This window comes from Xyrauchen texanus, chromosome 33, assembly GCF_025860055.1.
Source record: "Xyrauchen texanus isolate HMW12.3.18 chromosome 33, RBS_HiC_50CHRs, whole genome shotgun sequence".
Taxonomy (NCBI): Eukaryota; Metazoa; Chordata; class Actinopteri; order Cypriniformes; family Catostomidae; genus Xyrauchen; species Xyrauchen texanus.
Genome location: NC_068308.1, coordinates 3,436,248 through 3,451,094, shown reverse-complemented (window position 1 = coordinate 3,451,094; position 14,847 = coordinate 3,436,248). Strand labels below are relative to the sequence as shown.

Genomic DNA, 14,847 nt, shown 5'->3' with positions numbered 1-14,847 from the left:
ATGGTTGATTAGATCATTTAGGTATGATTATGGAACAAGAATTGTATTGTGGATAAGAAATGAACATAGGGTATTATTATAGTACTTAATATATAATTGTTTAATAAATGTGCTCTTAATTTAGTTTTTCTCTGGCTGATGTGACAAAGGTGTTTACTCTCTCAGCGTGGATTTAGTGTCTCACACAAAAGCAAATAAAGTTAAAACAAGTTGCAAGATCTGTTGTCAGGTCTTTCTTCTCTGCTTGACTAATTAACACTGTGCACAGAACTGAACCGCTGTCTCTGTCTGTCAGGTTGTATGTTAATAGGGCGGTAATGACTACACTGCAGGAAACGACAAAACAACTGCTTTCCTAAGGGATACTCAACATTGATGTCAGATGACTTAAATATTTAGGACGTGGCTGATTATTTTAAGGACAGAGAATAATTTACTGATGTGGAGAAACATAGTGAGTCATAGTAAGAAATAAATGAGAGTGTACAGTGATGTTTACCTCTCTCAGATAGCAGGACATTCCTCTCAGAGCTGAACTTGTGGCCGTAGGAGATGAGAGCTGACGGACAGAGATATAGATAGTTTACAGTGTGCAAACACCAAAAATAAAACTCTCTGTGACTTACACTGATAAATTGGAGGAGTCACCCAATAATGAAACACAAAAAGAGATATTTAGCAGAATGCCCAAGTAGTTCTTTTCCATACTACAAAATAGATGGTGCCAGAAAAGGACAAAAAGCATCATAAAAGTAGTTGTATGTGAAAATCTTATCCTCCGCCATACTGTAGCTCTCATACAGCATCTCATTTGTACTTGCATACATTTAAACCTAGTGCCTCACGACCATTATGCCAGGTTGTCAATGACAAGAAAGAAGACTTGAAAAACAGAACAAAGGTCACATGTTTATGGTGCTTTTTGTCCTCTTCAAAGATTGAAAGCTGTGGTCACCATCTACTTTCATTGTTTGGAAAAGAGCATCTTGGACGTTAATCATCAAATTTTTCATTCCACAAAAGAAAGAGTCATACGGGTTCAGAATGTAATGAGGGTGAAAGAGCGATGACAGAATTTTCATTTTAAAATGAGGCTTTATCCTCAGACACTCACAGGAGGGGGGTGCTCTAGGCAGATGTTATAGTGTTTGGGATGGTCAGGCTTCACTCTGCGTAACGCCACTCGTGACTCTCCAATGAACTCATTATGAGTCAGCTTGTCCTCATCGCATACAGACACTCTGAGAGAGAGAGAGAGAGACAGGTAGAGAGAGAAAATTTTAATATCTTTGTTCTTCCTAACATCAAAAGACAATATGGAAGAATTCACTCTTTCGGGTCATGTCTAGATGGTAACAATCGTTCTGCCATGGTTCTGCAATAGTTCCGAAGCAACTCATTCTTAGTTCTTTACCCCGAAGTAGATCATGTTGTTGCTGTTCTTAACATTATCTCCCTGTGATATCTGGGATCTGGCAACAAGGTATTAGCAGCAGATCCTTCAAGTCCTGTAAGTTTCAAGGTGAAGCCAACGTGGATCGGACTTGTTGGTCCAGCACATCCACAGATGCTCAATCGAGCAGGGCAACAAATTGTACTCTTCGTCATGTTCCTCAAACCATTCCCGTTTGCATGTGTGCAGTGTGGCAGGGTGCATTATCCTGCTGAAAGAGGCCACTGCCATCAGGGAATACAATTGCCATGAAGGGGTTGCTATGATTGTTGGCAATTTTGACGGTGGACAAGTGTCATCATGGGCACTCTGACCGTGTGGCTATTTAGCCTCAAGTGCACCAGGGTGCGATGCACTGTGTGTTGTGACACATTCCTCCTATAACCATCATTAAAATGTTCTGTGACTTGTGATACAGTAGTCCTTCTGTCGGTTCGGACCAGACAGGATAGCCTTCATTGCCCTCAGGCACTAATGAGCCTTGGGTGCCCAACACCCTGTCGCCAGTTATTGGTTTGTCCCTCCTCGGACCACTGTCAGTAGTTACTCACCACTACTGACCGGGAGCACCCCACAAGCCCTGAGATGCTCTGACCCAAGTCGCTCAGGTCTTTACTCCTGCCCATTTCTCCTGCATTCAACACATTGTCTACGAGAACTGATTTGTTCACTTACCATCTAATCTACCCAGACCATGACATGTGGTCTTGTTAGGAGATTATCAACTTTATTCCCTTCATCTGTGAGTGTTTATAATGTTTTGGCTTTTGGGTGTATCAATGGTGAATCATACACTAGTACACTATAGGGATTTTCACACTTGAACTTGTTAACCCAGTCTCATCCTTAACCCTGGGTAAACTAAATCCTGGGTTATCTTGTTTTATGTTTCACACTGTTCATAATTTACCCTGGGTTAATAATTAATCCTGGGTATTCATGTTCCAAGGTTTCAAAATGTACAGTCGAAAACCCTGTGCTAATTATCTTATTTGCACATTTGTGTTGTCAGTAGCAACGCTTGCTGAGCTAAACCGCTCAAAATAGATGGAGCTGCTCTTCTGTGGAAATGTCTTTGTACATACCACAAAAACACTTACTGTACAATAATGTCTATCATACTAATTATTGTGTTTGCAATCAGTGTTTGACATTTGACAGATTCTTCCCTCAGACAGAGAACGTAAACCACATGGATATTAAATGAGGTAAGCACTGACGCATTATATGATTGGCTGGGTGTTGCTAACAGGGTTGGGAAACAGAATACATGTAACCGCATAAAGTATTTAAAATACTGTGGCAGGGCGGAGGGCGGGGCCGGGTCGTGATTCTACAAACCCGGTTTCTTATCAGGCTAATTAAGCCTCCGAGAGGGATAAAGGCCGACTGCGGAAGAAGGTGTGGGAGAGAGAGATAATTTACGGACATGTTCGTCATGTATGTTTGTGTCTTTTGTTTAAGTTTCTCATTAAATCTATTATTTATATTGTCAAGCCTGTTCTTGCCTCCTCCTTCCCTTATATCCCTTTCACTGGTGCCGAAAACCGGGAAGGAGGAGAGATGCCCGTCGCGGAGTCCTCGACACTGCCGTCCACCCGGGGGAGCGTCACTGCCATCCGCCAGGGGATGGAGTAGCCTGAACGCCCGGACGCAGTGAACGGCTGCCGTCCACGAGGCGAGTGGGGGACTGGACTCCCCGACCGCCTGGAACGATGGAGCCATTGCCAGGGGCGGAGAAGAGCCCTGCCATCCCCCAGAAACACGGAGGGGTCGAAAGAAGAGCCGTCCATGAGGGGAGGAGGGAAGTGACTACCCGACCACCTGGAGCGGTAGGGCCGCTGCCAGGGGTGGAGGAGTGTCCCCACGAGTCGCAGGGGATTCGGATGGGCGGTCTGTCCGCCAGGGGTCGTGGGTCTCACTCCGGTCTGACCGGGGAGGAGTGGCTGTCGTCCACCTGAGAGTTTCCCTCCCCTTGTCCCCTCCCTCATCCAGATAGACCGGGATGACCTGCCGGCAGACGGGGCGGAAGGCACGCCCCTCCCCAGGGAAAGGGGGGGTATACGTCATGCCGGGGTCCCCTGGCCTGAGAGAATCAAGCCTCCGAGAGGGATAAAGGCCGACTGCGGAAGATGGTGCCGGAGAGAGAGATTGTTTACGGACATGTCTGTCATGTTTGTTTGTGTCTTTTGTTTAAGTTTCTCATTAAACTATTATTTATATTGTCAAGCCGGTTCTCGCCTTCTCCTTTCCCTCATGTTCCCTTTACAAATACAAAATATGAGTAACTGTATTCACTACAGTTACAATTTAAATCATTGGTAATCAGAATGCAGTTATGTTCAAAAAGTATTTAGTAAAATGAAGAGATTGCTTTGCATTATATTGTCATTTGTTTAAATTTATATTTAGTGTATTCATTTGGAAAACATGCTTTTAATTGAAGTGATCTAAGGAGAGTTTGAACAGCGGGTAAAATGGAATGTGTTAAAGGAATAGTTCACCCAAAAATTCTCTCATTCATTTACCCTGATGCCATCCCAAATGTATATGACTGTCTTTCTTCAGTAGAACACAAAAGAAGATGTTTTTTGAAGAAGATAGAGCTCTGTCAGGTAGTGTGGGTGGCTGTGGCTCAGTTGGTAGAGCGGGGTCGGCCACAATGCGCATTTGGTTGGTGGTTCAAATCCTGGCCCACATGACTCCACATGCCGAAGTGTCCTTGGGCAAGACACTGAACCCCAAGTTACTCCCAGTGGCAGGCTAGCACCTTGCATGGCAGCTCTGCCGCCATTGGTGTGTGTGTGAATGGGTGAATGAGTCACAGTGTAAAGCGCTTTGAATACTGTTAAGTTTGCAATCAATTATTTTTGGTCGCATTTGTGACCATTTTAGTCGCAGTCTGGAGCCCTGCATTATTAAAAATTCAACAGTAAATATTCAACTTCCAAAGTTAATTTCCAAAATATTCAGTTGAAAATACCATCTAGATTTTTCAAAAGATAAAATTCAGCCTGTTTTATTTCGCTTAACAAAATGTACTTCCTCAAATTCAGTGTGTCAAATTCAGTTGGAAATTCAACCTTCCACATCTGGGAACTGCAGGAAAAGCAGCAGAGTACGATGCAAAATCTCCACCTGATGCTGTTCGTTCTCACCAGTAGTTGGTGTAATGCAATCTGGGGTTGACTGCTGAAGACCAAAGCTACAGGTAGAGAGAACAGCCATGTACATTTTGATAGTATGTTTTTCAATTTGAAAAGAAATGAGCAGAAACAAGAAAAAAAAGCTAATGAAATAAAATAATATATTACAATAAAAATAAATAAATTAATTAAGAATTTATTAGGCATAAATCATTAAACAATAGGCCTAACTTTGTGCACGAGTTGGTACAAATTGGCCGCATGATACAGCATTAAATTCAGATGGAATGATGTCGATGTTATACTGGATCTTCAGGGAAATTGTCTATCTTTGTGCGTCTTCCCGTATTCCTTCTCTTTACAAACTGCTCATCTTCTTCTCTGACACAGAAGGGTGCTGTCACGCGCACATGGTTATGTACTGATGATCAGTTTTGGCGCAAAACGCAGATCTCCGCTTAATCAGTTAATGTTTGTACATTTACCATATGTTAGTGCTTCCACTGACCTATTGTGCACATCAAACAAGCCTGCCAACACGTTAAGAGCTAAGGCCCATTGTTATCGGAAAAAGCACGCAGCCTTTGTTTCTCATGATCGATGCACTTTCTGGGAGCGCTCTCCTTTTCAGTTTTAGAACTTAGAAGCAATGGCAGCTTAGAAAGAAATGGCATGCAAAGAACATGCTGCAAAACAACGTACATAAATTAAGCTAAATGTCAAGAGATATAAAGCTCTCACTCCGCTCATTACACATGTGTTTTGTGCAGTGTAGGCGGTGCTCGCATCGTAGTTTCAGGGCGGCCATTGCAATATTTACAATGAACAAGAACTCAGATACACACACACATATTTGTATTTACTAAAACCAATGTAATAAAACACAAAAATTTGTATAATTGGAAAGCCATTGTAAACTATTTCAGAAGATAAAATAGTGTTGAAAAAATCGCAACGAAATCAATAGGCAGTCTCCGCAGACAGGTCTAAATTCACAAGACACGTAATACAGTATAACTTTATATTAGCCTTCTTTGATGAGCATAAATGTAATGGCACGTTCTTATTAAACAGATTATTTAAGAAGACATATGTAAGTAATGTGACAAAGAAGTTATATAAATATGTTTTAATAAATAATTAAACTATGGTTAACAAAAGAAATTAGAGCGAGAGTGTCCAATGAGAGATTGCCTCTCTCCCTTCCTCCTGCTCTTCTTCCTTCCTCCAGTGGCTGGTTCAAATCAGCTGGCCTATAGTCTTTTACATGAGAGTAACAAATTGCATGATGTATAATGATGCCTAATTTCTTTAATTAAATTCTGTAATAGTTAGGTTATACATTTTGGCTCCTCGACAAGGTTACAAACAACGTCCACGTTTGTCAGTATTTCCACCTTTTTTGAATTTTGAGAAGACAAACACTGGACAAACTGGCCAAAGAGATCAGCACATTTAGACTGGACAGATCCTGTAATGAAATTAAATAATGTAAATGCATATTCTTTGGTGTGTTGGAGTTTCAGAAATGGCTAGAATTTATCTGAACATGAATATTCAAATAATATAAGTATGCCATTTCAAAATGTAGTATGGATATGGGATTGATTATTAGGCACTATTTCAGTTTCTGTACTTGTAAAACATGAAACAATTAAATCAAGAATGTTGGAAGGTGAATTTAATTTGGCCAGTGCTAAGGGTTAGTCTCAGACGGCATGAAATCTGCAAGAGATGTCAGAAAATCCATTCTGATTGGCTGGCAGCTCTTATGAGGTGCACAGGTTTTTATCACTTTATCAGATAACAAAATTTTGCTTAGAAGTTACCAGACTACAACAATGACCACCTCTGCAGAAGGACTATAGTCGAAAACTACTTGACTTTTGATTAGATTTGCCAAAGCTGGCAAAAAAAATAAAAAGCAGTTAAAGTGATTATTTGAATGAGCTACCACTTTGTTGTGTTTGTGTATATATATATATATATATATATATATATATATATATATATATATATATGCTGCAACTTCATCCATCGATCCATCGTCAACCGCTTATCCTGTGTACAGGGTCGCGGGGGGCTGGAGCCTATCCCAGCTAACATTGGGCGAAAGGCGGGGGACACCCTGGACAGGTCGCCAGTCCATCGCAATGCTGCAACTTAAACTTTTATAATAACCTTAATTAACGCTGCTTGTTATTTTACATAGAGAACGCCTGTTTCCCAAAACAGCACTTAGATTGATCGTTATAAATTACAACTTAAATGCTTCGTTACGGGCTGTCCTGTCGTAACCTTGTTGAGACACCAAAAGTTAATGATGATCACATCATTTAATTAAATAAATAATGATGAATGGGGTTTCAGATTGATGCACAACTTGATAGAGATTAGTGCTAGAAATGCATGTATGTGAACGCATGCAATGTGAATCATTATAATGGGCTCTAATGTAGCCAAAAATGTTGTTTCTTTTGCTGAAAACGTCAAGGTTACTGTTGTAACCTCCGTTCCCTGAGGGAGGGAACCAGACGTTGTGTCGAATGAAGTGACACAAGTGGTCTTCCTTGGGAGCCTCGCATACCTCTGAACTTGAGAAAAGGCCAATGTGAAATTGGTTGAAATCATTGAAATGATCCAAGATGGCGGCGCGGTAGCACGCAGCGGCCACTCCGGATCCACAATGGTGCTATTTTTGTTAAAAAAGCCCGACTTTTGCAACACATGGACATCGGAGCAACCAGTGTTCGTGATCTACCATTGCCAGACACTACTCAAATATAAGACTCATGCAAAAACCAAGCTGCATGATGACCTGCAGGAGGCGCTACGCGTACTCGACTTGCTGCGGAGACCAGGCCTCCAGCCCTCGGCGTCGCCTGATGCCGGTGGCTGGGGAGAGGACGTCGTAAGCGGTGTGCGAGAAAGCGGAAGCGCGAAAGAGGGCGGGGTCCATGCTAGGCTAAAACAAACCCTAGCCGGCCGGCTCTCCCGTCTATCCTGCTCTCAAATGTTTGCTCACTGGACAATAAACTGGACTATATCCGACTCCAGCAGGCTACGCAGCGTGAGTTTAGAGACTGCTGCGTCTTTGTTTTCACGGAGACGTGGCTCAGCGACAGAGTTCCGGATGCCGCCATTCAGCTAGACGGGCTCGCCTCGTTTCGTGCCGACAGAAATACAGCTCTCTGCGGTAAGACTCGCGGTGGTGGCTTGTGTGTTTACATCAACACGGAATGGTGCAAGAACTCTATGCTAGTCTCTAGTTACTGTTCATCGCTGTTGGAGCTTGTGACTGTTAGATGCAGACCTTTTATCTACCACGGGAATTCACCACTGTTTGCATAACCGAGTTTACATTCCCCAGCGCTAACGCTAAGGAAGCGCTCTGTGAACTGTATGGGGCTATGAGCGAACTGCAGAACGCTCACCCCGACGGACTGTTTATTGTCGCCGGAGATTTCAACCATGCAAATCTCAAGACAGTGCTCCCTAAATTCCATCAGTATGTGGACTTTGCAACGAGAGGGGCGAACACGCTTGATCTTGTTTACACAAACATCCCAGGCGTGTACTGGGCGGAGCCCAGCCCCCACCTCGGCTACTCAGACCACATCTCTGTTATGTTAATTCCAGCATACAGACCGCTCGTCAGACGCACAAAACCGCTTCAGAAGCAGGTGAAAACCTGGCCAGCAGGAGCCATCTCTGCTCTTCAGGACTGTTTTGTGTACTGACTGGCACATGTTCAGGGAGGCTGCAACATATGGCGATTCTACCAACTTGGAGGAATACACAGCATCAGTGACCAGCTACATCAGCAAGTGCATTGATGATGTCACTTTCTCCAAGACCATCACCACACGCTCCAACCAGAAGCCGTGGATGACTGCGGAGGTGCGCACGCTGCTGAGGTCCCGAGACTCCGCCTTCAGAGCAGGCGATAAGGCAGCCCTAAGAACAGCTAGGGCCAAACTGTCACGGGCAATCAGAGAGGCAAAGCGCGCACACGCCCAGAGAATCCACAGTCACTTCCAGGACAGCGGTGACACGCGGCGCATGTGGCAGGGCATCCAGGCCATCACCAACTACAGGACAACATCAGTTGCCTGTGACAAAGATGCCTCCCTTCCAGATGCGCTGAACGACTTCTACGCTCGGTTTGAAGTGCAGAACGACGTGATGGCGAGGAAGTCCACCCCTCCTCCCAACGACCAGGTGCTCTGTCTTACCACGGCAGATGTGAGGAAAACTCTACGTAGAGTCAACCCACGGAAGGCTGCTGAACCAGACAACATTCCTGGCAGAGTGCTCAGAGGATGTGCAGACCAGCTAGCAGATGTTCTTACCGACATCTTCAACATCTCTCTGAGCAGCGCCGTTGTTCCAACGTGCTTCAAGGCCACCACCATCATCCCCATGCCAAAGAAGTCTTCAGTGTCCTGCCTCAATGACTACCGTCCCGTCGCACTTACACCCATCATCATGAAGTGCTTCGAGAGGCTCGTCATGAGGCAGATTAAGACCCAGCTGCCCCCTCACTAGACCCACTGCAGTTTGCGTATCGTTCAAACCGCTCAACGGACGATGCCATCACCACAACCCTCCATCTGGCCCTCACCCACCTAGACAATAAGGACTCATACGTTCGAATGCTGTTCATAGATTTCAGCTCAGCATTCAACACAATCATTCCCCAGCACCTGATTGGAAAGCTGAACCTGCTGGGCCTGGACACCTCCCTCTGCAACTGGATCCTGGACTTCCTGACTGGGAGACCTCAGTCAGTCCGGATCGGGAACAGCATCTCCACCACCACCACACTGAGCACTGGGGCCCCCAGGGCTGTGTGCTCAGTCCACTGTTGTTCACTCTGCTGACTCACGACTGTGCAGCAATGCACAGCTCGAATCACATCATCAAGTTCGCCGATGACACGACCGTGGTGGGTCTCATCAGCAAGAACAACGAGTCAGCATACAGAGAGGAGGTGCAGCGGCTGACGAACCGGTGTAGAGCCAACAACCTGTCCCTGAATGTCGACAAAACAAAAGAGATGGTTGTTGACTTTAGGAGAGCACAAGGTGAACACACTCCGCTGAACATCGACGGCTCCTCTGTGGAGATCGTCAAGAGCACCAAATTCCTTGGTGTTCACCTGGCGGAGAACCTCACCTGGTCCCTCAACACCAGCTCTATCACCAAGAAAGCCCAGCAGCGTCTCTACTTTCTTCGAAGGCTGAGGAAAGCACATCTCCCAACCCCCATCCTCACTACATTCTATAGAGGGACTATTGAGAGCACCCTGAGCAGCTGCATCACTGCCTGGTTTGGGACCTGCACCGCTTCGGACCGCAAAGCCCTGCAGAGGATAGTGAGGACAGCTGAGAAGATCATTGGGGTCTCTCTTCCCTCCATCAAAGACATTTACAAAAAACACTGTATCCACAAAGCAACCAGCATTGTGGACGACCCCACACACCCCTCACACAAACTCTTTACCCTCCTCCCGTCTGGCAAGAGGTACCGAAGCATTCGGGCCCTCACGGCCAGACTGTGTAACAGCTTCTTCCCCAAGCCATCAGACTTCTCAATACTCAGAGACTGGTTTGACACACACGTGTCCTGAGTTGCACTTTAATAACTGTCACTTTATAACTGTCTGCTACCTCAATAACTGCTATGTGCATAGAACATTATCTCATAGTATGTTATGTTTACATTTTAGAAACTGTCATCTTTTTGCACTACTGAGTACTGGTCGGCGCTGCACTGTCTATTGTCCTGTTCATTGTCAGTAATTTGTTGTACTGTCCTGTACTTTTTGCACATGTTTGCACGTGCACTTTATATAGGTATATATAGGTAGTTTATATAGGTATTTGATTTCGTTGTGTAGTCTCATGTGGTCCTATGTTGGTCCTTTGTTGTTTTTATGTAGCACCATGGTCCTGGAGGAACGTTGTCTCGTTTTGCTGTGTACTGTACTAACTGTATATGGTTGAAACGACAATAAAAACCACTTGACTTGACTTGACTTGACTTGGCAGACAGAATTTGCAAGTCCCACTCCCGGACATATGGGTATAAAGGGAAGTGGGCATGTGGCTGTCAGTCAGGATTTTGCACTGGGGAGCCGAGAATAAGGTACGGCCGTTTACAGTGGTAGGTCTAGTGCTGTGGCAGAAGGGACACAACGTCTCGTTCCCCCGGAGATGCGGGTCCGCCGACAGGGGGACTGTACCATGGAAAATACATTCACAAGTCGTTGCCTGAAGATGGAATTAAGCCTGTGGAGTCCTACCTCAGTACAGAACACTTGTGGCTGCATAGTGGGTCTGGTCACAAATTTCTCCACTGAATTTGCAGGCCAGAAGGCTAGGGAGGAAGAACATCCAGGAAGCGACGCTTAGTGGCAAACCTGGGAGAGAAAGTGCACTGGATCAACTTGGTGAAGGGCACTGGGTGCAAGCGGAACACCCGGTCGGCTGTTCTGCATTAACGAGTTCTAATGGCTCGGACCTGACAAAACACGGGACAAGACACATTTAACCCTGAGATTGTAAAATCTCGCAAAGGTATTGGGTGTTGCCCTGCCCGCTGCTCTGGAGGTGTCTGCTAGGTAGGTGCCGTTGGCCAGTGCCCACGAGGATGCCACACTTCTCGTCGAGTGTGATCGAACCCGCAATGGGGCGGGCACGGCCTGAGTCTTGAAGGCCAAGGAAATGGCGTCGATGACCCAATGGCCAGCCTCAGTTTGGAGAAGGCGCTCCCTTTCTGCCATCCACCGAAGCAGACAAAGAGCTGCTCAGAACATCTAGAGCTCTACGTGCGGTCCAAATAGATACGCAAAGCACATACCGGACACAGCAATGAGAAGGCTGGGTCTGCCTCCTCCCGGGGCAGCTTGCTTGCAGGTTCACGACCTGTTCCCTGAAGGGGGTCGTAGGAACCTTGGGCACGTAGCCCAGTCGCGGTCTCAGGATAACATGAGTATGTGCCGGACCGAGCTCCAAGCAAGTGTCGCTGACAGAGAACGCTTGCAGGGCCCCAACCCTCTTGACGTAAGCTAGCGCTATCAGGAGGTCCATCTTCAAGTAGAGGGCCTTGAGCTCAACTGAGTCCAGCGGCTCGAAGGGGGGACTCTGAAGGCCCGAGAGGACCACTGAGAGATCCCAGGAGGGGAACAGGCTTGGCCGGGGAGACTGGGTAAGCAGACCTAAAGATGGCAGCCCAGAGGAGTCATCAGCATCAGACGCCGCTGTGATGCTCTCCGATGCAGCGGCGATGTCGTCATCCAATTCCGGGGGCTCAAGGGAGAATGCCGACTGGCCGCGAGGTGAGCCGCACTCATCCCGAGCTCGGACGGAAGCAAGCATGCCGGGGAGGCGGGTGGTTCAACCGAGCCGGTCGTCATCCCCAAATTGGCTTCATCGCTCGCCAGCCGGGTCATCCTCAATACATGGGAAGAAGGAGCAACACGGGGGGGGCGGTTGAAGTGGCTTTGGCTATATTCTCGCACTGAGAACATGACCCATTCATAAAACGCTGCCTGCATGTGAACTATTCCTTTAACTGATGTGCTACATTCATACGAGCTGACAGAGAGCGCTCTCAAATTTGTATTAGTGTAAAGGTGGATCTGACACCATTGAGGATCTATTGCAACAACAACAACAACAAAAAGAGGTAGAAGCGCTCTGACAGATTAAATATAAATACACGATTACAAGGCTATATGATTTGCAAATATGTATGCGGTTTGGATATTTTTACAAGAATAAAGGATGCTTATATGAGACATACTAACCATTGAAGCCTGTAGCATCATATAGAAACGAATAAAAAAGCTACAAATAATAGATTCTCTGCTTAATTCTATGAACAGAATACACAAAAGATCAGAAGATGATGTTGTTGTGTAAACTCTTTGGGGTTTTGAAGTAAGTTTGGAGTATCAGAAATAGTTCCTTGTGTAAATTCCATGTGAACATTTAGCATTATGTCAATGTAAAATGTTATTTGTAGCCATTAGATGCACCTGTTACCAGTCATGATTATTTTTACAAGGAATTATATCAAGAAACTCTTTTCCCTCTAGTAATACCATTGATATTAGTGCCTGTACTGCAAAAATATTACTCTTAATAATAAATGTTTTTCCTGTAAAAAAAAAAAATCTAATAAATCCTTAAAATAAATTTACTTGAGAAGTAACTCTGCATAAGATATTTAGGCTTTTTCAGAGCCTATATAATTTTTTATAAATAGTTTTTTTTTTACTGTACTGGCAGATTGTTTTTGCATTTTTCACTTGTTTAAAAACAAGTGAAACAAATCTACCAGTGCTGAAGAAGTAATCCAAATACGTTACAAATGACATTTTACAGCATGTGTTCTGTAATCTGGAGTGGAATAAATGTTAAAAGTAACCCTCACAAACCTGGTTGCAAAACAACTTTCTGTAACATTCTAACAACACATTGTTTCACACTGTATACCTTTTGTCACACATTTTGATCTTTTAAGAGACTTTTAGTTTGTAGTTTTATTTTTTATCCTTCCTCTGTTATGCCTGCCTTCATGTCTATTGCCCTAATTTGTATCCCAGGTGTTCCTTGTTGCCTTATTAGCCCGTGTGTTATACCCCTTTGTTCTTTGCTCATGATTTGTATGTAGAGCAATGTTAGCCAGCATACAGCTGTAGAGTTTGTTTTTCCTTTTTTGAGTGATCTTTTTCCAAGAGATTTCCTTCATTGTTGTATTCTCTTTTGTTCATAATTAAAGTTTTGCATTTGGATCCTGACTTTCTCACCTCTTGCCTTCACAAACTCTGACACCTTTGGCACAGCAATTCAGAGTAAACCACACAAATGTGGTGCTATCATACTTTCAAAATTACAAGTGTGAAACATAGTTTTACCAGGGGTTAAAGGGATAGTTCACCCAAAAAGGTAATATATTCATAATTTACTCCCCCTCATGCCATCCCGGATGTGTATGACTTTCTTTCTGCTGCTGAACACAAACAAATAGAATAATTTTTAGAAGAATATCTCAGCTCTGTAGGTCCATACAATGCAAGTGAATGGTGCCAGGCCTTTGAAGCACCAAAAAGGGATAATTTATCAGACTTACAGTGGTTTAACCTTTTTCACTGTACATTTTGTCATTGCGGTCTCTAGGCACGATCATGATTTCAAGCCCAATCACACTTCCTAGCACTTGATGCATGCGCAGAGCGCTAGATGGCTCTATAGGAAGTGTAAACAAGCTTAAAATCATGATCGCTTTCAAAATGTAGAGTGAAAAAGGAGTTATATTTTGGTCTGTTCTCACTCAAAACCAACTGGATTGTTTCAGGAAACATTGATTAAACCACTGGAGTCTGATGAACTTTATCTGCATTTTGGAGCTTTTGGAGTTCTGGTCACCATTCACTTGGATTGTATGGACCTACAGAGCTGAGATATTCTTCTAAAATCTCTGTTGAAAAAACACTTAAATAAAGAATTTCCATTTTTGGGTGAACTAACCATTTAAAAGCGGGGTTAAGCAAAGTGTGAAAAGTCCTGAAAATGGTGGAGATGTTGACCTACCATAATCCATTAAATTGAATTATAATCATCAATATTAATACAATTGTCTGTAGTAGAACAATGCTTACAGATCATTTTAAGGAAAGAAAAAAACAATAGGTGTAAGAGTTGGATTTGGCAATTTCTGGTTTTCACTTTCACGCATTTCTGGATTCCTGCTCATTACTTGCCTCATTTCCACAAAATCTGTATTGTTATTTCATCTAAATCTATTTATCTAAAACTGCAATAAAGCCAATATGAAATGCAAACACTGAACTCAATCTTCAATCTTTTTAAATAACTTCATGGACTTCATGGTTTTGTAAACTTGGAGAAGGCTTATGGCCATGTCCCCCGGGGTGTCTTGTGGGGGTTGTAAAGGGAGTATGTGGTACCAGGGCCACTAATGTGTGCCATCCGGGCCTCGTATAACCGGTGAGAGTCCACATTCTCTGCAGTAAGCTTGTTCCCAGTGGGTGTTGGACTCCACCAAGACTGTCACTTGTCACCTATCCTGTTTGTGATATTCATGGACAGGATTTTAGGGCACAGCCAAGGATTGGAGTGTCCAGTTTGGGGGCCCCAGGGTTTCCTCGCTGCTATTTGCAGACAATGTTGTATTGATGGCATCGTCTGGCTGCAACCTCCAGCATGCAAAGCGGTT

General features: G+C 44.3%; 1 protein-coding gene across 1 annotated transcript in view; it reads right to left on the bottom strand.

Annotated features, from left to right (window-relative positions):
- Window positions 1–14,847, bottom strand: part of LOC127627092 (double C2-like domain-containing protein alpha) — a 70,350-nt gene that overhangs the window by 32,301 nt on the left and 23,202 nt on the right. The window contains exons 6-7 of the mRNA XM_052103334.1: window positions 1,115–1,241; window positions 500–559 (exon numbers count right to left, since the gene is read on the bottom strand). Of these exons, the coding sequence (XP_051959294.1) occupies window positions 500–559; window positions 1,115–1,241 (187 nt within the window). The remainder of the gene's footprint in view (window positions 1–499; window positions 560–1,114; window positions 1,242–14,847) is intronic.